The 23543-nt window shown below is 43.6% G+C and overlaps 1 protein-coding gene across 2 annotated transcripts in view; it reads right to left on the minus strand.

Moving 5' to 3' along the window:
- The window catches only part of FBRSL1 (fibrosin like 1), a 560327-nt gene that overhangs the window by 79028 nt on the left and 457756 nt on the right, over window positions 1–23543 (minus strand). For both annotated transcript variants that reach the window (XM_050906498.1, XM_050906499.1), the window contains exon 6: window positions 22951–23004. In XM_050906498.1, the coding sequence (XP_050762455.1) occupies window positions 22951–23004 (54 nt within the window). The remainder of the gene's footprint in view (window positions 1–22950; window positions 23005–23543) is intronic.

The following is a 23543-nucleotide window of genomic DNA, read 5'->3' on the forward strand; positions in this document are numbered from 1 at the left end:
TAGAGGTTTGTGAGCCACATCTGGTTTGTCTGAGTTGGTGTCTAGTTGGCCTCTGAACCAGAGCGCCAGACTTCTGAGACGAGAGGTGAGAATTTAGACAGTTTTGATTCCGAGACAGGGAAAATGATCATATTAAAGGTGTCGTGGCTCAAGCAAGATGTCAGCATCATGTCCCTTCTACTCCTCCTTGGCAGATGTCCAGACAGAAGTCACAGTGCTGTCTTTCAAAACCAGCAGTTGCTCATGCCCAGTGTTTATCCACTCAATGAAATGGGTTACGGTGTCAAACTTCTGCTAAGCGAGCTATGGCTGAACATGCTGCCTGCTTCATTGTCTCGCATATGTCCAGGGGTTTGAAAAGCGCTATAGAGAAATTCACTTTTATCTTCACTACTTCTAGATTTCAAGTTCTTTTATTTCCGAACTGACAAAATGAGCAAGACAGTCACTCTGGAGACTGTTCAACAACACACAGCCGAAGCCTCAAGACTATCTGCCATCTCTGAGTAATGCCTCCTGCACAAGTCTGTGCCAGCAGAAAAATGACTCAACTTGCAGACTCTGGGGACTTTGGGGTTGAAGAAACTGACAAACCATGCATGCAAAAAAACCGTGATCGCTCTTTGCACCTTTCAAAGCAGGGAGATATCACAGAACAAAAACCGAAAAGCCAACAAGAGACTCTCGCTAACTGAAGAGTGTGCAAGACAAGGAAAGTACCACCACTGACTAAACAGGTACCAGCACTCCTGCACCCGGCTTGAAGACAAGATTACAGTCCCAGATCAAGCGATACGACATTTTTAAATCAAAGAGATTTTGAACTATCTTAGACACAGATGCCCTGAAAATATGAGGCATGACTGGAAGATCTCCAAATACCATTTGAAACAAAGATTTTGCTCTCTGGAGTAATTTCAAGGCAGCTGATATCTTCGTTGTGTCATCTTGCCAAAACATAAAAGCCACATAAAATTGCAAGTGGGATAAGGGCCATCTTCAGCCTGCTCTCGGGTAGGTCGCCAGGAATGATGCCCCACAGGAATCACACCTAAGACATCTTTCAACTGGCAGCAGTGAAAAGCAGGACATGAGAAAGCAAAGCAGTACATCAAGCCAATGTGCAGAGAAGGTTTTGGGTTTTCAGGTTCAAGGTGTGGGGTTATTTCACCTTATACACAGAGAGAGGCTTATGAGTTCATATTAAACACACAAAACAAGGGGAGAGAGTGATCAATCGGTGGTTTCAGATCTTGCCTTGGAGGGAGCAACGTGGATGAGCGCAAGGTGACCAAGAGAGAAGCACATTCAACCTCACACCCGGTGCCCTATCCAGTGCTTTAGAGGGAGTGGCAACAAATGCACAGGAATAAGGTGTTGTGCTGCCAGCGCGGCTGCATTGCTGCCTCTCTTCAGCCATGCTAACCAGAGCCCCAACAAAGATTGCTGCAGGGACCCTCCTCACTACATAAAGAGACAAACTGAATACACGAAAACATGGGAGGGGGAAAAAAATCACATCAGACAGGAGGAGCAGAAGTTTCCCTGTTGTTAGTGCCTTGGGTGGGCAGCACATCCAGTGTCGCACATCAGAATAAAATGAAAGCAAACTAGTAAGAAATAAGAGGCATACAACGGAGCACTGCAATGGAGATATTCAAGAGACTGAGCAAGGTTTAAAGCTCACAGATTACAGCAAAGCATAATATGATAGAGTTGGCAAGCTTCTCCAGTACAGAAGTGACTCAAACTTTGACATTTTGACTTTGAAATTCCTGTTCAAATATGAGTTTCTCTACAGCTACAAAAGCAATGAAAAACCCCCATAGCCATGTCTCAGAAAACCCCAATCTGCAGCAGAGAATCCTTTTTTCCCCTCCGTGTTTGTACAGCACCTAGTGCAGTGAAATCCTGGTCTGTCACTCAGGCTTTCAGGTACTACTATAATGCAAATAGTAATAAAAAAACCCCACCTCTTGAAATAGCAATCTTGAAAAAACGTTACCCTTGGTATCGCAGATACCCCTATAATAATCTCCACCGTAAATTGAAAATGTTACCATCGCACCAAGAAGCACTGGAAATATTTAGTGCTACTGTTATCAACCTGGGTTTAGTTTCATTAGTAGTCCAGACATGTGATAATGGAGAACCCATTCAATTCTCTATCTCTGTTAGTGGTACACTTCATGGGCTCATGGAAAGCACACATAAAACCGTTATCTCTGACAGGGATGGACACATGTGTGCATGTCCCAGATTTGGAAATTGCATTGCAGTGAGTGCAGCCTTCATGTCACTCAACTGCATAGCTTAGAATTTTACATTTTAATTTTTTTGATGTCTGGGGAGATTAAAATGAGAACTGGCAGCATGTGCAAGGGATACTGCACTTTGAATGTGTTATCTATAGTGATTCAGGCTTCCCGGAGCTCCAGCTGAAGCAGGTTTTTCACGATGGAAGAAACCACATTACATTGCTCCCTAGGAAGTGAAACAAAACAATAAAGGACGGTTAATCTCTTCTCTAATTCTGCTCTGTGGGACAACTCCTTCAGCAAGCAGCGCCTGGCTGTATCTACCTGGGAGGGGGTCATTTTATTCGGCTTCCTCTTCTGCTTCCCTCTGTCCCTGGGAGCGCTCTGTCTCCCTGCTGCATCTTTCAATGGCTTTATCAGAGCTTGCACCAACTCAAGCGTGAGAAGTAGCTCTGGGCCCAGCAGGGAGAGGTGGGGGAGTGTGTGTCTGTGTGTGTTGCGGGGGGGAGAGAGGGGAAGACGAGGGAGGAAATGTTATTCTGTCCTTTGTCTTTTCAACAATTTCTTTTTAATGCAACTTGCAGAGCAGCATATAATTAGGGGTCTTGCGGAGCAGGCTTAAACTCAGGAGTAACCCTTCTAACGACCTCAGCAACGGATAATCAGGTACGCGGCTGTGGGGCACAGCACGCCTCCCCACCCGCCGCGCATCTCGGCCTCGTAATTAGAAGCCTCCACACTCCGCTGCATAAAGGCAGATTGCAAGGACAGCGTGAAGCCCTTGTTTGAAGCTGGGGGCACAAAGATTGCAGTGCCTGTGATGGATGGAGACAAAGACTCCAATACTGGAATGCTTCCAGCAGCCTCCGAATACTTGCAGCATTTCTGATGGACATTTTCAGGATTTCTTAGAGCGGCAAGGTTTATTCTCCTGCTTCCCCCCCAGAATTCCTCCACAGCTCCCTAAGCCAGGGAGGAATATGTATGTGCCACTGTATGGGCACACATCTCCAGAGATGCTTCCATGCTTTTATCATGAGAAAAAAAATGTGTTGCCCCCTTTCCCCACCTATTTTCGTTAGTTCTCGTTCCTGACTGGGAGGAATGTGTTGACACTTAGAAATACATCGTGCTGAGGACATGGGGCTCAACACCCCCCCGCCAAAATTCCCAAGCCAGAACGGTGTTTTAGCTGACTACGTTCACATTGATTTGAAACTGTGGTAGCAAGTACTATGTTTAAGTTGTAGCTGATGTTAGCGTAATTTCCCTTAACCCTTAAGCATGAATAAAAAAAAATCCCCTTCTTAAAAAGGCACGTAAACTCCCTCTCTCTTTGCTGATCACTACTTGTTTTTCTCTTAACTATTTACATAACTTTAAGCACAGGAGCGAATGAAAATTGACGCTGAAGTGTATCCCAGCTACAGGAGGGAGAGAGGAGGAAGAAGAAAAGGACGGAGGACAGGATCTTCGGGTGAGAAAAAACTAAGAGAGTGAGGGGAGGGTCAGTTTGTGCCACGTAGCCTCTTATAAGATGCTGATTTCTATTTTACCCCAATTCCACCACCTTACTTTCACCTTTTGGGCTGCCGCCATGGCTTGTTTGCGGGTTCCTCTGCACCCGACCTTTCCCATGCAGCACTGCAGCTTCTCGTCCCACCTTAGCCACAGCAGCAGCAAAGCAAACGGGAGAAAACCAAACAGCTCAGGCAACTCGAGCACAGCACAGCAACAGACTGAAAAAAGGCAGCAAAGCCAAAAGGGCTTGAATAATAAAACGGAGGAAGAAAAACCCGTAGAGCCACTCAGAAGCTGTCAATTGCCAGACAGACAAGCTCCCTTGGAACAAGCATAGGAGGCAGGTTCAGGGAAGAGCAATATCCGTAAGGCAACACAGTGCCAGTGTTTTTTTTCCTCAGTTTATAATGACAAGTTAACAGGGGCTGGAAGAGAACAAAACATGGAAGATTTTCATAGGAGAAATCAGGACACCCTGCCAAGGATGGCTGCCCTGAACTCACGTTACCCGACAACTCACATTTGTAGGCACTTAAAACCTAGGAAGATCATTAACAAGCTAGTAAGAACCACCAGCAAAAGGAGCATAACCTGGACTTGCTAATGTATTTCGTTCTGAATAATGAAAGGGCAAAAGCATGCAGACACCGAGCCTCTGCAGCTAAAAACACTAACAAAAGATGCTGCGATTCGTATTGTCTCCTACCCTACCTTTTCCTTAACGGTACAACTGCTGCTACATGAAAGTGGTCTCCATCCTATCTCCCAGTCTGTCTTCTTGCATTCTCCCCACCGCTCAAAAAGCACAGTAATTTCATAAGTGCTACAACACCCTCCAGAAAAACAGACTGCAACATACTCTGTACAACTCAGCTTAAAAACTTCCTTTGCCTCTCTGCACAGAGACCCACTGAACTGCCGGGCTCCATGACCAGTCCACTGTTCTTTGGAAATCAGTAGATGCAATACCTTAAAGGGAGCAAAGCAACCGTACGGTGTTGGATCCTACAAGGACATTATCTCTAGACTCATGCCTATTTCCCATTCACCAGGGTTTGAGGAGATACAGTATGGGTAGTCCTGATTTGGTAGTCCATGCCAACCTTGAACTCTGTAGTCTTGGTTTTGCTCTGGCTAGCTGCATTCAGGGAAAAAACTGTTTATGCCCTCTCTCTGATACAATTTTACGAGCTTCAGATCAACTTCTATGCTGGTTGTATCACATATTTCAGCAAAAAGGAGCATGGTTTCATCACACAGCAGATCTGCTCTACTTTTTCTGCAGCAAGACGTGTAGTCACCTGAACAAAATCTTTTCACCAGATCTTTCTGGGGAACAGATGATGAATACAAATTTGGGGAACTCGAAGGAAGCAAGCTGTAGAGAGCTTCTGAATGTTTAAAAGCTGATCCAGATCTGTGACATTCAGAAACAAGATAAAATAAAACCACCTTCACTTCTTTCAACTTCCGATGCACACACTTGCTGCAAATAGTTTCCACAAACTACTTCATACATCTTGAATTTACTTAAGAAAGCACCTCTGCCAGCACCTTTATTCCAGCCCAATTAAATTCCTACAGCTCTCCCCTCAAGAGGACATGCACTGAATCCCATTAAAGCAGTGGGAGAGCACAGCCCAGCTATCAAGCGTACAGCCTGTTTCAGCATGGCTGTAAGAAAGGCTCCTGCCCATTGCAGAAGAGGAGCGATCCCTCTCTCCACAGTCCCAGCTTGCAGTCCCCCAGCCTCTTGGAAAAGCAGGCCTCCTGATTTATCTTCCTGAGCTGCCAGCAGTGAAGCCATGCGGACAGTAGCTGGCACGGCTCCTGCCGTCCTCAGAGATGCAGGTTCCTCACTGCAAACTGTGTTAGGCAGAGCTGTACGAGATCGGACAAGAAGGATAATAAAAAGGGAACAAGAGATTCCAGAGGGCTCTTCTGCCTCTGAAGCTGTGTTACTGTTGACTCCGTTATTGTGATTAACTCCTTGACATCGTCCTCCCGTGACAAGTGGGGGAGGACAGACAGAACTTGGTGATTAATTTATCAGTGAATTACCTCCTTCCCTTTCAAACCTCGCCCCCACCTATGATCTTTATGGCTCAGCTCTACCTTATGAGAGGCTTTACAGCCAGATACAGGTTTGACAGTTGGCATTTCATTGCTGAGAAATTCGGTTTGGGGCATCCCATGCTCCTTTGCCAGACCTGGTGGTAATACCATTTGCAAGCTTAAGCCCACCCCACGAGCTCTGTATGAGGAAAAGAAATCCCCTCCTCCCCAACCTCTCATTCAAATGACAGTAATTAGGGAATCTCATCAATCTAGACCTGGAGAGGGAGGGGACGTTCATGGTAATTGGAGACATTACATGAAGCCACACTGCGCTTATGAAAAAAAAAGAAAAACCACACACAGAAGAAACCAGCACCCTTCCCCCCAACCTGGTCGGCATTTCCTGAATAAATTGCCTTTTTTTCAGGCACATCGGTGTGCTTTTTAATACTGGAGACTACTGGAAGGACTCCTGCAGCCCGATTAAGTGTAATGCAGTGTAAGAAAAATAGGAAGGAGGGGGGAACCCTCAGAAAGGCAATCGAAGTGAAAAATCTATCAACGGCACAGTGGCTCCAGCAGAGCCAGGAGTCCTGTTCTGAACACGCTCCGACTTCCCAGTCATTTGCTCTGCCGGACACTCTGGGGACCCCAGCACAGCAAACTACAATTTCTAGTAAATATATCCCAGGGACACAATTAGTTTTTCAGCTGGGGGCATGATAAATTGGTCATGCATAATTCAAGGCCAGAGCAGGCTGGAGTATAAACTGCTCCGTGGCAGCTTCCAACTCCCTGACAGAAGAATGCAAATGGGCTGCCTGGCGCAGGGGCCGACGGACCCTGCTAATGCTGCTGGCTTCGTCTCACTGCCTACGTGCTCCCGTGTCCACCTACGTTCACGGCAACGACCATTTTAGCCTTTCCTTCTGTGCATCTCTCGGCAATTTTAATTTCACAGCAATGTATCTATCACTGTCCAATGGCCTTTTGGGACTGAACGCACATTGTTATCACAGCAAATACCACTCTCTGCTCGCTCTACTCTGTTTTTTCCATACGCAGACACAAGAGAATGGCTTTGGCATAGAAAGAGGCTGAGGGACTGTGTGGTCTATTGTCAGCATTAGGTGGCCTGGAGCAAGTAATTTCAAATCTGCCTCAGTGTTCCCATCTACACAATGGAGATAATTCCAACCACGCAACTGCAAGGTTAGCGAGACACACTCAATTTGGGGTCTGATAAAGGTCTGAGAGGTGGCTGAGGATATGCAGCCTAGCTAAAGCAATAGCCTCAAGTTCTCTGAGGTTATTTTAGGTGTTTAAATAAATGCTACTGCCCGTTCAAAGTGATCATGTAGGAGAACAAGAGAACTTGCTGCTTCGCAGAACTTAGCTTAGTGATGAATGAAATGAAACCTCCAAGGAAACTATGGGAGTCCTTCAAAATTATGTCCTCAAGTTTCTCAGTGCATGCCCTACAGCCTCCCAGCCAGGGAGGGATACGCAGTGTACATGCCAGAAAAATCTGCTAGAAAAATCATTGCAAGTAGTCTCACTGCAAGCGAAATTAGTATTTGTGGTCTCAGATACAGCCATGTAACTGAAGGCTGATAGCTCTGTTTCACCAGCCGCAGTGTTGCTATCTTACAAAATTCTGAAACCACTTCTCTGGATGCGTTGCCATTTTCTGCTCTTCAGGAACAGAACAGGCAATTTAAGTCCAGTTTGTGCGAAATATTCCTAAGAAGTAGGGCTGAGGTGGAGCGGGGATATTAATAAAGGAAAATTTTGTTTCATTTTGGCAGTGTATCTGCAGATATAGCAGCCCTTTAATTTCATGGTCAGTTCCACATACCCAAATAGGTGACTTTGGTTTCTGCCTAGTAGTTAGTGAAAATAATCGAGGTTTGTCTGTTTGTTTTAATAGGAATACTATTTTTTTTTTCCGAGCATGACTCTCTTCTATAGAGCTGGGTTTTCCTAGAATGAGACCAAATAAAATCCAAGCAGAGATACATTGGGTACAAGTCTAGGGAGCACAGATGTTAACCTTGATAAGACTGAACATCCTCATCAACCTAAGTGCCAATACTCAAAGTAACACTGACTATCATCAAGTCCAGGAAAAAACCAAACTGTTTAACACAGTACCACTGTTATTAATTTAAACAATTTCTCATGTTGCATGTTCCTGTACTAGGCAGCGCTAACATGTCTCAAAAAGCTGTAAGCATGGCCCTCTTCCACCCTCTTGCCATCAGCACAGAGAACAACAAACAATGCATGAGAATATTTTGACATTTGCATTTACATACATCAGATACCTAAACTGCTGGAGCAATCTTCTTAACATAAAATGTCAACACCTCCCTACCCCAACCATACATTCCATTCTTCAGTTTTACAGCTTCTGTAATATTATAACCCATGCTCAAGAAGAGGGAAGTGTCCCTAAGAAACTCCCTCTCTCATCTCCCTGAAATTCAGTCTCTTCCAACAATTCTTCCTCCTTCTTTCACTCTTTTGGTCTGTCCCCAGACTTGTCTACATGGGGCTAATTCATTGGTTTAAGATATGATTGCATAAAACCAGTTAAATGCCTTACTTTCTTTTGGAAAAAAAAGTGACTTTTTTCAATTTAGGCTTAAACAAGTATTTTTTAACCAAAGGGTCAGGACCCTTTTGGGAAGACTACCGCAGAGGAAATCTCAATGCTCCATTCACTGCATACCCTTCTCTGAAAGGGCAAATGCCCTCTGTCATCTTCTTGTAAGAGATGCTCTCTGAGCTATACATGTTCCTCATTGTTACCATACAACATGCCACCTTCTGACATCCTTCATGGAGAGGGTAAGAAATCAAACGTAGATAAACATTTCACTCAAACAATTTTTCTTTTCCTAACTAAGCTGGTGTGCACCCATGTGCACACACACAAAAATAATTATCTGCAAAACTGTTACAAGAGTAAGTAGGCCAGCCCGAATTTCCCTTTGGACTACGTTAACTAAATTAGTGCTTCAAAAATAAACCACATATTTAACTAAACTTGCACAGTTTTATATGATTCAGCAAGTCTGTCTTGTGGGGACACCTTCACCCTAGAAAGCTATCCTGCAATAACAAAACATTGTGCACAGTATTTATGGGGCTGTCTTACAGGCATGAGGGTGATGGTGCTCCTGAAGCCCAGACATTTGCAGGACTGAACTTGAAGACTGCATTTTGGTCCCAGAAGGTTTTTTGGTCACACAGAATATGAAGCTCTGCAAGCTCTGATGTTTGTCAGCAGACTGTGGAGGAGCTGGCGGGTGCGACGGCAACAATTTCACCAACAACTTCAAGTGATGCCAAGCTAAATTCTGGGCTGGAGTGTAAGCCATTACAGAGCAGGAGCTGAAGGTGAACTAAAGGAACAAATCACTGCACTCTTGGCAAGAATTACATTTCCTCCAAGCCACCAAGTCCCTTCCTTTCCCAATTAAACAAAAAATATACAAAGCTTTTAAAATTTAAGTAAGGTTTCAAAGGTCAGCTCTGTTCACATCAGCCCACAGGGATTACATTAAAAAAACCCACCATGAACAAAATTTTTTTTGCTTAGTGAAAACAGCAGGGACAAAATAGTGCTAATGAGGATTATTATTTTTATGCACATTGGTAGGCTTTTTATCTTCACACATGAATGTCTTCTCCATTAAAATAAAATTCCCTGACACACATGGTGCACTAATTGTTGTCCCAGCGATAAGGGCTATCTGCCTTGCAGCAATTCCACTTTTGGAAAAAATTTGGTCAGTTTTGGGTTTTTTTGTTCGGGTTTTTTGGGGGTTGTGTGTGTGTGTGTGTTTTAATTTCAGCATATGTTAAAACCTGTATCTGAAACAGATAACAAGACTAATAAAAAAATGCCAATGTCTTCATGACACAGGATCTCTGTGCACTGCACTTTTGAATTACAAGGTTTTATGGTTCCTGGCACACCCTTCACACTTTGGTTCAAATGCACAGCCACTTTCACAAAAAGTTTCTAGCATGGTACAAATTTGTTTAATTTAATTGTATACAAAACCAGGTGTGTTTGTGTATTCTGATATGCAGTTATATTGCTCATAGGCTTAAGTATAGGTACAGCCAGAACACCCAAGTCAATACACAACTGGGAACACTGCAAAACAGAAAAAACACAGTTAGAAAAAAAGTCACAAGGGGAATCACATCAAGAAGAGAAAATTGTGGATGGTCATGTGTCGAAACCATTAGTCTGAACTTCCCAGTGAAGATTTCTAAGTGCAAAGTGAAAAGATGCTTAAAATCCGCTATAACCATGAATTATCAGTGTCAGGAAACCCATGTGAAGAAGGCTTCACAAATCATCCATTTAAGGAAAAATTGGCCTGTCCCTATCCACACAGGGAAAAAGAATGAAAAAACCTAAAGTATTAAGTGGTCTTACTACGTAGCCTGAAGGCCAACAAGCACTGGCTCTGATGGACCAAGGCGTAAGAGGTAATTGTGGCGTGAAGGGCCCTCTGCGAGAACTTACTGCTGCTAGCCATTACACTCAAGAGTCTGTCAAGCCTCGTGGCCCAGATGCTCTCAGCTGGCAAGGTAAAAATGAGCAAGGAGGAAGCTTCAAGATGCCACAGCAAAACAACAGTCCTCTGGGATAATCGACGCAGAAGGCTCTCCATAAATACAGCTATACCTTTATAGTGGTAACCCTATGTACACACACAGACAGAGTTACGGGATGGTGACGTGCGGAGAAGCAACACCTGTGTAACCACCATCCTGCAGACAAAATTCTGCATTTTATTTACATAGCTCATATCTACAACACATCGTAAGCGGAGCCTCCCAGGCATTTACAAGGCTAGAAAATTAAAACTGCAGTTTGGTCAGAAATATTAAAAAGCCTTGGTGGTTCCACGAAGCCAACAGCCCCCGATGGAGGCTGAACCAGCAATTTCTTCCTGGGTTTCCATTGGAAAAAGACTAGAAACACATTAGATATAATATACCCATATGCTTTGTTTTGCTTGCTTTTTGTTTTGCCTTTTAAGAAAAGAAGAGCGAGATAGAAATGTCCCCTCCAGAAAATTAAAAGTAACAAATTTAAAAAAATTATTAACAAACACTAACCTCAGATCATTAGCCAACCTGGCAACAGACCAGAGAAAATTTATAGCTGACATGCAACATCAGCTTTCATCCAGAAATGCTAATTTCAGTAAAATGAATAGTGTGTGGGCTTTTCATACTGCTTTGCATTTGGCTCCTCACAGCCCTGTTTAAAGCCTGGGAACCGGCCATATAGTTAAACTGCACAGATGTTCAACAATCTGTACTTGTGTTAATTACCCTAATGTGAGCAGAAACTCAACAGATCCCTGCTAATGAAGGAGAAAGTTTTCCAGTGTGACTACCGTATGTTTCATTGTCACTGTATTACCAAGCTTCTCCCCCTCCTTCCTCTGCCCCCCCCTCCTATTCTCTCCGTCTCCTTTGCATTCACATCACCCTCCTACCTTAGCATGCATGAATTGGACCAACTAATGACTGTGTATTCGCAACATGGCAGACACCATTAGGCTGATCGGAGGTGCGGCTGCTGAATTTTAACAGGCAATTTTAAACAAGGTAAGAAAAACAGATTCATCATGCTCCTGATTCTCCCATCCCCACCCATCTGCCATACTTCTGCCCTTGCCACAGCTCAAAAACACTCGCGAAGTGCAAATACACTTCCCCCTCTATAAAACACAGAAGCATACAAAGCAATGCAAATAGATGTTGCTGGGCAATTACTGGAGATGGAAGCCAGAGAGTCGGGTGCATCTGGGAGGACAGACTAACAAGACGGCTCAGAAGCAAGGCTGGAACACGGGCTTGGGGAGGGAGCGCACCGCTCTGCCTCGGTGGGCAGCATGGTAGCCAAAACGGGCTGTGAGCGATCCTGTCTGCTGCTGCCCTATCAAGAAGTGAGAGCTGCTCAACTTCATTGTGGGAACCGCAAGAGCAGCAGTTGTACGTTCAGCTGCGCACAGGAGGGTAAGACAGGGTTTCTCAAGAGCACGATGGGAAAGAGCAAGGCAACACTCAAGTGATCAGTGCTGCCAGTAGCAATGAACCAATACTGCTGCACAACTTAACCCGGCATTAAACCATACTTGACCTCCAAAGAACTGCTTCTCCCACTGAGGCTCTCGCTTTCTCTTCCAGCATCTCTCTGCCCTGCTCCCTGCTGCCAATCATCACCTCCAGCCACTTCTCTCAAAGCAGCCTGCTCGGCAAGCAGAAGGCAAAGGGGGCCGGGTAAAGGCAACTGACTCTCACCCCGTTAAGCCCCAGGTGACCTCTGAATGATACCAGCCCTGGCCTAAGCCAGAATGCACATCTCCCAGGTGCCACCACTTCACAGTCAGGCCAGTCTTCACCAGCAAACTACCCTCACAGGAACAAATGTACTCGCTGTGCTTGACTTGACTGGCAGACTCCCCTCCATGGAGGAAGGAGGGGGAAAAGCAGCCAACTTCGCTCATTTCTTGCATCCATCCTGCTAGCTCAGCCTCCTTTGTCGTTCACAAAGCCAACAACTTGCAAACTCAGAGATGGAGTAGCAGCTGCCGATCCAGGGAACTCGGCCGCGCCGCCACACGTTTCACCCATGCCGTTCCACACCCTCCGCTCAGGACAGGGCACTCGCTTCCAGCTCTCCACGCGCAAAAGCTTGAGTTCCCTCTCAAAAACCTTGTTCTTCATGAATTGAGGAGAGACGGAGGAGAAACGTCACACAAAAAGGTGGGGAGGGGATCCAGCATAACCCAGAAAGAGTTGAAAATCATTTAGAGAGCACTTGGCTCTTTTCTCCTACCTCTTCATCATTAGTACTGGAAGCAACACAGCTGTCTAATGGCAACTTCAGGCACCCATGGGCCAGCAAAGCGACATTTTCCACACTTAAATAACACTGAGCTGATTTAATTACTGCACTTAATAGTAACAAAAGATGTCTCAATTTAATCTTCAAACGGCCGTCCAAGATCAAAACACAGCTGGCTGGATAACAAGATGGTCTAGGCCAGCAAACAAGTAGGTCCAATTTGTTCAAGAGCTGCATCCACTCCTCAGTATGAAAGGCCAAGGAACACTTGTGTGTCGAACAAATCAAAGAAAGCAGCACTCCCGTCGCCCCCCTCCCTCCCCGCCCGACTTTTGTTATATAGAAAAAAAATAAAAAGGCAGCTGATTCACGGGTAAAGAAATGCAACATGATAAAAGAACAAATGATGATGTTTGGAAGAGAAAGAAAAGAAGTAAGAACCAAGATTTAACAGGTTCTGGTTTTATAATCCTTCAAGATGATTAGGAATGAATGAATCAGATTAAAATCACATAGGGACAAAGGAAGGTCTCTAACTCTTTTGTTTTTCTTTCCATACTGGACAGAAGGAGACAGCTCATTAAGGAAAGCCCTCAAGACACAGCTACAGTGAGGAACAACCAAGCTTTTTTTTTTTTCCCCTCCCAAAAAGTGTCTGTTAGCTGTGGTTGGGCAAGAAAAAGTTGGGAAAAATTAACCATTTACTTCTAACGTTTTCTAATTGTCCATACTGGGTTGTGATTGTTACTTTTTGCGAACTATTCTGAGAAATGTCCCTCTCTTGAGCAGCTTTCAACACATATTCCCGCTGACACCATAGTTGGGTCTCTCCAGGCACCTTCAAGGAATTTTCAAGTTTTCACACATTCCATTACAGCTAAACATGGAAAAGTTATAGCCAGTCTTTCAGCCACTGCAACATTTCTGCGATCCCCTGAGTGGCAGAGAAGCCTAAATAAACTTTCATGTTGTACACAGGATGTAGCTTTCCAACTCCCCCTTCCAACTACTGACAGTAACACGAGGGGCACACAGCCCACTTTTTTGATCTAAGTTCTACTAGTATTAATTACAAACAAGTTCGCTAGAAATCAGTTTGCTGAGCTTTGTGGGATTACTTTGGATTGACAACGGTCTGTGGGATATTGTTGCTGAAAGCTTAGAAGATTTTTTCTAGCAATTTTTCCTAACCTTTTTCTCCTGATGGAGAACTGTGATTAGGTAACTTAAGTGTTCCAATTTTCTTGGAGCCCTGGGTCATGATTTTTTGGATTATGGTTTCTCTGGTTTTTGTTTTTCATCATATGCAGAGCTTACTCCATCAATAGCAGTTCTTAAACAACAGATGATGTCATTGGCCACCACACCATGAATGTGGAAGACTGAGGACAAAGGGGAATTTGCTACTACTTCGGTGACTCTCCTCTCCCTGGACTGTGACACGATAGAGGAAGATGATGTCTGTGTTCACAATGATCAGAGTCAGACAATCCAGTAGTTTGCTCAAATACCCTGTCAGGCATGAAACACCTAACCAGAGAACCAGAGAGTCACTTAAGTGGGAGGGACTTTGAGAGGTCATCTGGCTCAACCTCCTGCTCAAACAGGGCTAACTTCTATGTTCAAGCAGGGTTCAAAGGGCCTTGGTTAGCTGAATCTGCATGCAAATTTTGGACTAATTCCCTCACTGTTCATTTAAGTACCTTCCTTTCCCAGTGACTTTGACTCTGGATAGACCTGTACACATTATTTTGCAATAAACTGGTGAAGAAGTACTCATTTCTTCAATTTAAAACACAACCTCCGTACTGATCTGCGTTCAAGCTCAGAGAATGAACCTTCGTACTTCAAACTAGCTAGGTTCAGCCATCTGAATGGCAACTAGGAATAAAATTTCGCACCTCTCTGCTCAGGTTTCATTTAAGCAGGGTTGAACCTTAGCTTAAAACCACTTTCCCAACCAGTTTAAGTTCTAGATCAGTAACAAGAGATCTTGAGGAGGCACTTGCTGCTGAAGCTTGAGCAAGTGCATGTTTCCAGTTTGCATGTTTGTTTAAGTAAGTGACAAAGACAGAGGGAACAAAAGCAATTCCCTTAACTAGAATTCACAAGTGCAACCAACTAGAAAATCTCCTGCCTGCTTGTGAGGAGGGAGTCAGACTTGCTCAAAGACTGAAAGACTGCTCTGCCCAACGCCCGGCGGTACGTACAAAGCGCCAAGTGTGAAATCCTGACCCTACTGCAGTCAGCGGCAAAATTCCCATAGATTTCTTCAGGGCCAGGATGTTCAAACCTGTTCAGACAATTCATAAACCATCATTTCAAGGGCACACCTTTGCATGAGATTCCCAAGGGCCTTTTGAGTTTTGACTTAAATGCCTGGATTATTTTTACAATTCCAGTTATGGGTTCTTTGTTCGCAGGGAGTTAAGCAATACAAAGAACACAGTGAGAGAACAATGGAGGTATTACCATGCATGATTTGTCTTAAAAAAAAATCTCTTTCTTTTTATGAAGTTATAGATTCAATTTCAGTCTTTATTATCACTTTGCCATGTGAGAAAGTGGTTCTTAATTTTAATAAAGGAAGGGAGCTTCATATTTCAACAAGAGCTAAAATGCTTCCTGCGATACAGGAGGTGGAAAGCTCTTTTGCTAACAGCTACCGCAGGCCAGATTCAGGGAGGGAGAGGGAAATAATCTGTCCACACTGAGTAAATAAATCTTGTCTAGTACATACCTAACGGTGGGCAGTAGCCCAAAGACATCTTGTCCGATGAGGTAATTTCTGCCCCCTCCATTTTAAGGGAAATTAAGAGCTTGCTCTGCCAAGCACATATTAACTTTTCACTGATCACCAAACTTGGGGTCCGATCAAGTACGTATCCTACTGCAGTCTATGGTGCACCACTGGACTAATAAAAATCTTTCCACCATCGAACTGAATCCACCAGTTAACCGATCGGGAGAAAGAGCCACATACATAGCTTCAGAACCTTTTGCTAAGATTTCAAAGTAATTTTCTCCCTCAATCTACTTTGCCCTCAAAAAGGAGTCTGTGGTATATTTAAGGAGGTTCTCATCTAAAATGTAACTGTATTCTATTTTACGTGAAGAATTACAAGTTTAACCCAATCCACAAAACAAAAGTAAATAAGTGCCCCAAATTCACACAGGCTTGTGCAGTTTACCTTTGAAAAAACAGTATTAGAGGCCCACTACTCCCATTTCATGCTATTATATACATTTTAAAACCGAAATGCTAGTTGTGTTTGGTCAGCCAAAGCTTCAGATCTATTCCAGTTTGAAATGTGTTATGGAAATTCCTTTTTCCCCCAAGATGACCAATAGCCCTACTATTATACAGCCTTTCCCATTAGACCCTGTTTACACTAGCGCTGGAGCCATAATAGCAAAATCCATCTTTAAACATGGTCCTTGCTGGCAAGAAGTAAAGATAGTTTTGTAAAATTATTTTTAACATTGTTCCATCTTTGTCTGTTCTGGCAAAGAAAATGAAGTTAGTTGTAACCCGAGTACCAAGAATCTGGTTTAAACATGGCCCACATGGCAAGCGAAACAAAGATTTGATGCAATAGACATTAAGTGGCCGATTTGCTTTTGTCTGGTGCAGCATTTGATGCACCTCTGCACGAGCAGCAGCCCTGCAACAGAGGCAGGGGCAGAGCGGTGAAGCCCCTTACCTGCTGTCGGGGCCCATTTGTTCAATATGAACAAAAAGCAAAGTGAGAGAAAGCAGTTCACACACCACAGCTCTCTAATATTTTTACTTTTTTTTAAAAGGCTGAAAAATGTAGAGTTTTATGGAGTGAAATATCATCTCCAGATATCAACAGGCTCCCTTCAGCCACATGTGATCTCTTCTTTCACTCCTCAACCTTGGCAAGTACAACACAACAAAACTGAAGGAAACAGAGCCCTTTGCAAAAGACCTAACTTGGGCTGCAGCTACATGTTCATCCGAACAAACAGGACTGTGTACAGTGCCAATATTCTCATTTTCCCCTCGAAAACCTCAGGCACAGGCAAGTGAGGTGTCCTGCACAGCAAGGCTGTACCAGAGAGGAGCACACAGCACAGGTCTCCTGCCCTGGATGCCCCAGCCACTGGGGCATGCTACCTGGGCATTTTACGCAGCTGCAGGAGTGTCAAGAGGGACAATGTTATTCATTGCACATGTTATTCATTGTTATTCATTCTATACTCTGAATCTCAGTACAAGGAAAAAAGTAACCCTAAGAAACTGGGAGCCATGTATGGAAGACATTCCTACTGAAATAGCAGTAACAAGAAAATCAGCAAGACGCCTCCTGACAAATTTCAAGCCAGATCCAAAGAGAGAAATGGATAAACCAAAGCAGTAGAACCAAGCAGCATTTATATCTTCCAACTCTCTTGCATACAATTCCCAGCAAAGGGATTTAGCTGTGATGAACAGGGCTGCAAGATACAGAAGCGAGATACAGTGTGTCTTTATGATTCTTTTCAGGTAGCCGAGTACAAAATCCCTGCCCTTCTTTCTCCTCGGGCCATTCATCTTTCCCAGGTGATGGAAAGCCACTCTCCCAGCGGGTGGTCCTGCTCTCGCAGACCTTAATGCTTAATTGCCACAAATCAATTCCAACCTCGATGCTCAGGCTGCTGCTACCCGGTCCCCGTTTCCACCTCTTTCTCTTTACACTGATCGCAGCCCAGGATCCTCTCATGTTACTAAATCAATCCTCGGAAACACCACCTAGGAAAAACAAAGAGGCAGCACCAGACGCTGCTTGCTGCGGCCAGTGCGAGGAGTTGACGTTATGCAAGAAGACCAGCCTAAAAAAAAAAGTCAAGTCTCTGTCTCTGTGCGTGCCCGCACGTGTGCACACACACATGCCTCCTATTTTATTTTTTTGTTCAACTGGAATTAATCAGGAACGATAAACACTGTTTGTCTCCTGAAAGCAGCAGTGGGGGGATGAAATATGCCTCTTAAGCTTATCAGCTTCAGCGCCACTGAAGAGAAAGCTGGCTTCTAAGCCCAGGGATAATGGGCTGTCCTTTCAGGAAGGTATCAGAGGTCTCAGGAGAGGGAGACAGCACAATGGTGTGACCTTCAGCTAATAAAGCCCACCCTGGAGTCCAAAGCAGCTTGGGGAATATTGACAAAAGTTCATATTTACAACAGCCTGGACTCTTTCCAGATACCATTACCAGTTTAGAGAGCCGCAGCCTCTGTACGTATGCTCACACAGCCTTTTATTCTGCCTCCTCCTTTCTTTCTTTGTTCCCATGCTGGCAAAAAAAATTAGTCAGAAAATGGCAATTCTTCTGCTAACAAGGCCCCACCAGCATCTTTTTTAATGAAGAGAGTTATTTAAAATTTCAATTTCAACCTCAGCACTATCCTGTATGTGAAGGAGATTTAAGGCCTCTTGCAAAGATTCTCAGTGCGTCATCACGCTCGTCAGGAAGAAAGCATATGTGTTTTTGTGGAAAATCGGCTGATGTATTTGTAATTCTTTAAACAAAAAGGCAGCCAACATATTGTAAAATGAGAAGGTTGGTGTTTTGTTTTGGTTTGGGTTTTTTTTTTTTTTTAAATAGGCACTGGCAATCGATGCAGCCCCAGTCAGAAATACAAAACCAAAGCTTTTTCAGGCAGAAACTGATCCCCCCCCTCCAGTCTGTGTTGTGGTTAGCAAAATGACGTTTAGCCCATAACTAGAGTGCATAGGCATGACTGGAATACAAATAATAAATAATATTTTTAAAACTGTTCATACAGTGAAAAAAGCCAATTTCAAAACATAAAAACTGTTTGAAGCAAAAGTTTCATTTTTCCACCTCCTAAAGTAGTTCCAAAACAAATATATAAAAATAAAGGTTTGGAGGAAATCTGTTTTCAAGGGTAATTTCACTGAAATCAATATTAAATCTCAAAACATTTAATGGAAATAACATCTTCAGTGACAGAACTGTTTTGACCGTACTTTTCAATCCAGCCATGCCAGTCTGCCATTTTTATTTATCTGCCTCATAATTCATCTTTGCCATCCTGAAACTAATCTTGCTGGGGTTCAAAAGGGATACCAAAACTGGAATAGCTTAGAAATTCTCCCAGTAACATCTTCTAAAAGGTACTTCTGTATCTTGGCGGTCTCATTTACCATGCCGGTATTTAACTGGCAGGAAGAAGGCTGAACAGACCTCTACAAAGAACACAAATTTCTTGCTTTTGCAGCTTTTGCTTTCCAGTGAAGAACCTGTTTCCACCAACAGCTACAGTTACATCAGCTACACAGGCTCACAAGTAGTTTTCCAATTTCCTAGAGTTTTGGCCCAAGCATGCATTTTATATATTCTCCTTATCCCATCCAGCCATATTCACTGTCAGGAGAGTTCAGGTGATTGATTACAGCCTGTCTGAATTCAAAGTAGTCAAATTAGATATTAATGTTGTGCTTAATGCGCTCACACAAACAAGGTCATTGGTTGCATCAAGACTAATAGGAGATGACACACACTGGGACTGCACGGCCCAGGGGACTGGTAACAGGATGAAAAGTCTTCAGTTTATGGCCACTATTTCAAAATCAAGCCTGATCCTAAAGACATCCTATCCCTGTAACGACTGCTCAGCAATCCGCCTGAGATCCACTCACAGCACAAACCCAGGGTAGGAGCACTCGGTCCTCCATGACCTCAGGACAGAGGCACTGCTATCGCCTCAAGTGCAGCCAAATTTTGATCGCTGTCAAGATTAACTACCCTCCGTCCTTGCTCCCAAACGCTGCTCCAAATTATGTTCGTCCTCCCTCTAGAGGTGAGCTAACAAAATCAGTAAGCAGTACCAAATTTAGGAGGTGGTGTAAAATACCAGAAAAGAAACATAAAGAGTCCTAGGAAGCCAGCAGTGTCATCAGAAAGATGAAACCATGTTCATCTTGGAAAAATATCAATTCATCTGTGGGGAAGTAACACAGAACCACGATACTCCGCAAGGAAGAGAAAGTTGGAAAAGTGAAAGGTATTGGGTTCCTCCAGCAGGAACCTGCAGCTCTGCTTGGAAAGCTAGAGCCCAGTAGGGTGAAATACCCATTACCAGCCCACCTGAGGGCATGGGGATGGAGAGAAGACCACTGAAGCAAAGTAAAACACAATTTTCAATGGATAAGAGAAGGCGCTACAAATGATAACGTGAAATACTTGGAATCGGTTTCCAAGACCATCTCTCTATGCATTGTTTCAAGGATGTGAGGTTATGTCTCCTGGCTGCCACCAAGGCCTTAGCTAAGTGCTTTTCATTGCCTAACTTTTAAAACAGAATTGTTTTATTTATAATAACAGTGAGTTCCTATTGAGAAGCTCCAGCAACAACTGTGTCTGGTTGTAATTTTACACCTGTTTTCCATGGCAGAACCCCCTGGCTCTCAGGAAACCATGGGGTATTAACTGTATCCCAGAGAAACAGGCAGATCCAGGACACTTCTTCTGCCGCGGTGGACGGGCAACCGCTCCGAAATGCTGCCCTCTTCAGTTCCAAACCCCAAACACTCAGAAAGTCTTGCTTTTAGGGTACGATTTTAACAATTGGAGATAAAAGGCTGAAAAAACAAGCTCCGTCCTAAGAAGGTGTGAATAATCCCACCTGTGGCTGTCCTGGGCAGGCTCTCCTGCACCCCGCCTTTGAGCACTAAAATGAGAAATATAAATGACCTGCTCGTGTTGTTGCATGACATGGCACAAGACTTTGTCTTCCTTAAACCAACAGGTAAAAAAAAATCTGGGCTTGAAATTGCGAAGAATTAAGACTTAACATCAGCCAAGACAGTGACTGGATCTCAGAGGCCTGTTTCCCTCTGAATTCCTCCTTGCTGCCGTGACGCGCTCACACTGAAAATTTTCCCTTGAGCAACTGCCTGACTAAAATACAGCACACCCTTACCATAAAGCCCTTTGTTAAAACATCTTTGCCATAAAGCTGCAAAACCTTGGCTCCCAAGTACATTAAATCCTTATAAACCTGCCTTCATTTTAACCGCGCAGTATTTCAAGACACAAAGCGCTTCTTTCGAGAGATAGCACTTTAATGAGGAAAGGGGTAAAATATATAAACCAAACCTCATTATAGCATAATTTCTAGGAGACAAGCATGCTGTTATAAAAAGAAGCCATGGCAATTGCATTTCACATAGCTTGAAGATTTAATACTTTTAAAAAGCCACTGCTACTTCCAGCCATTGGTGGTGGTTTGTTTTGAACATAACAGAAAGCAACCAGAATTATGGGTCTGCTGTCAGCTATATATTTGATATTCCGTGAGTTGTTGCAAATGGTGGATTCAACTCTACTGCATGCTCACAAAATGTAATGTGGATTGGACAGTAAGGGACTGACTACAAGTGTATACTTCTGCATTCTTAAAGGTTGTTGCTTTAAACGTGATGACGTAGCACAGACATGGTAAATTACCCAAACCAGATCCAATTCGTACTGGATTGAAAGCACTTACAATGATACAGCTTGTTCACATGTTAACAACGAAGTCAAAGAAACCCACCAAAAACCACGCTACAAGAAAAATCTAGGGTACTGACAGACAAATGAGTGATGGATATAACGTCGTTTAATACCACCTGTCAAATAAACCAGTGTAACTGGCACATCAAAGGGACTGCAATTGGTTTCCAAAAATGAGAATACTCGATTTTTTTAAAACCTCAAACTCAGTTGCTTTCTACAAAATGTCAAATGGAACAAACCACCCCAGCCAACCAGAAAAATGTTACTGGAAAAAACTGTTCTCCCTAACAACAAACTATCTATCTATCAAAGGAGAATCCTGAATTACATTGGTCTAGAAGACTTTTAAACTTAATCTAATAAAAAAAGCCATTATTGATTACAGTTCTTCCACATTAGTCTTCCAGTTGTAACTTCTGAAATGAAAGCTCAGCAATGATTAGGTATTTACCACAATCAGTAGAGAAAAATAGTGAAAAAGGATCAGCGTAAAGGTCACCAGAGAGACAACGTACTTTTTTTTTTTTGAAAGGAGAGAAATAAAACAAACAAAAAACCCCCAGACCCCCCAAATAACCCCACCCCAAACCCAACAACAGCAGGGGGGATGCACTTCACGGCAGCTTTGACTTGAAGCACGTACAACACTGATTGATGGATACTGAAAGCAAAGACACCAGTGGAAAATTAAACCCAACCAAGCACCAAAATTGGGACAGTTTTTTTGTGTTTCTTGGTACTACTTTAGAAAATTATGCAAGAAGGGTCAGAATTTCAGCAAATGATCATTTTAGCTACCGTCACAGATCTGGGTCAACAGCAGGGTAAAAAGCTGACATGTAACTGATGCCTATAGCCTGGCTAGGATAAGCATTTCCTCTTATCTCTTTGCTGTAGCTTATAATGAATGAAATTCTGGACTGAAGGGTGCTTGTTCTCCCCGATTACCAGAAGGTTCAACACTAACTACATGGCTATGGCGATGGAGTAGCACTTCTGACTGCAGTTCTCAGAGAGGACATCTGAAGAGAACATAATACATCAACGCTTTTTCTAAATACAAAATCAATAACCTTGCCTTTGGGTCCTGTTTCTGGGATACTTTTACAATTTTCATTTCTACTGATGTGACTCTTCTTTCCATGTTTACAGTGAAAGGATAAGAAGTTCCTCCTTCACCATCATCGCTCCCTTGTAAGTCACAAGAGACCTTCCCAGCTCTTATCAACTTTGCCACGGGAGAAGACAGCAGGCTGGACAAGTCTGAGTCAGCATGTCAGCACACGAATTATCACAGGATGTCTGGCATTAAGGTAACCCAGCCTAGCACGTGCCTTCCCTTAACTCAACTTTTACTTTAATATTTTTCTGCTTGGCTGTGCAACTAAACCTCAAGGAAGAAGACAGCTGCAAGCAAGTGCACATGCTACTTCTGTTTTACAACCTTCCCACTTCCTCCCTTAATAACAGAGGGTTTGGGGTGCTAGAAACAAGAAGCCTTATCACAAATGCGTAATGAGACCCTGAGCTAACAGGTTAGCTGACATGGAACTGTTAACAGTGAATTGGCGGGGGAGGAGGGGAGGAAAAAAAAGGGAGACAGAGAGTGAGAGAGACAGAGACAGCAACCAATTCAGCTGCAAGAAATCAAGCTAAATCAGTCCCAAGTGCCCATGTTGGAGAGACTTGATCTCATACCTTGCTTGTTATCAAGGCACTCCTGATACGAGTCAGCTCCAGTTCCGTTGCGGTCTACAGACAAAACAAAAAGTTTCATTCATATCAAACATAAATATTAGAAACTTCTCAAATGGCAGCCTTGCTGGAGCAACATGTTACGTGCAAATAGCACTAGTTCTTAAGGAAGCCACGCTGGTTCACTGACATAAACTGTGACTTGTTAGGAACAAGCTGCAATAAACTGACACCAACCCGCTATGAGAAATTTATTTTCGTCCTGGGCAGTAGGTGCAGGGTGCTTTTCTCCCAGCCCTGCCCATCTGTCTCCACACTGGTGAGGGCATGGGGAGGGGATTACAGCTGCAGCTGCTCTGAGTCAGTTCCTTAAGCTCATGGAAGATGGAATACTTGGAGTTAAATCTATCATTACACTGTCCACTGTAAGCCCTATGAAACCACTGGTTTAAACCAGCAGATTTGAAACGACGGTCTGGAATAGACTTCTCTGTGGCTCGTGGTGCTGTGCTCCCTTTTGGTTTATGGCTGCTACATTGTATTAAAGACAACTGAAAACACGAGAACATACTTTCCAAATATTACTCTTCCATGGA

This window comes from Gymnogyps californianus, chromosome 16, assembly GCF_018139145.2.
Source record: "Gymnogyps californianus isolate 813 chromosome 16, ASM1813914v2, whole genome shotgun sequence".
In the NCBI taxonomy this organism is placed as follows: Eukaryota; Metazoa; Chordata; class Aves; order Accipitriformes; family Cathartidae; genus Gymnogyps; species Gymnogyps californianus.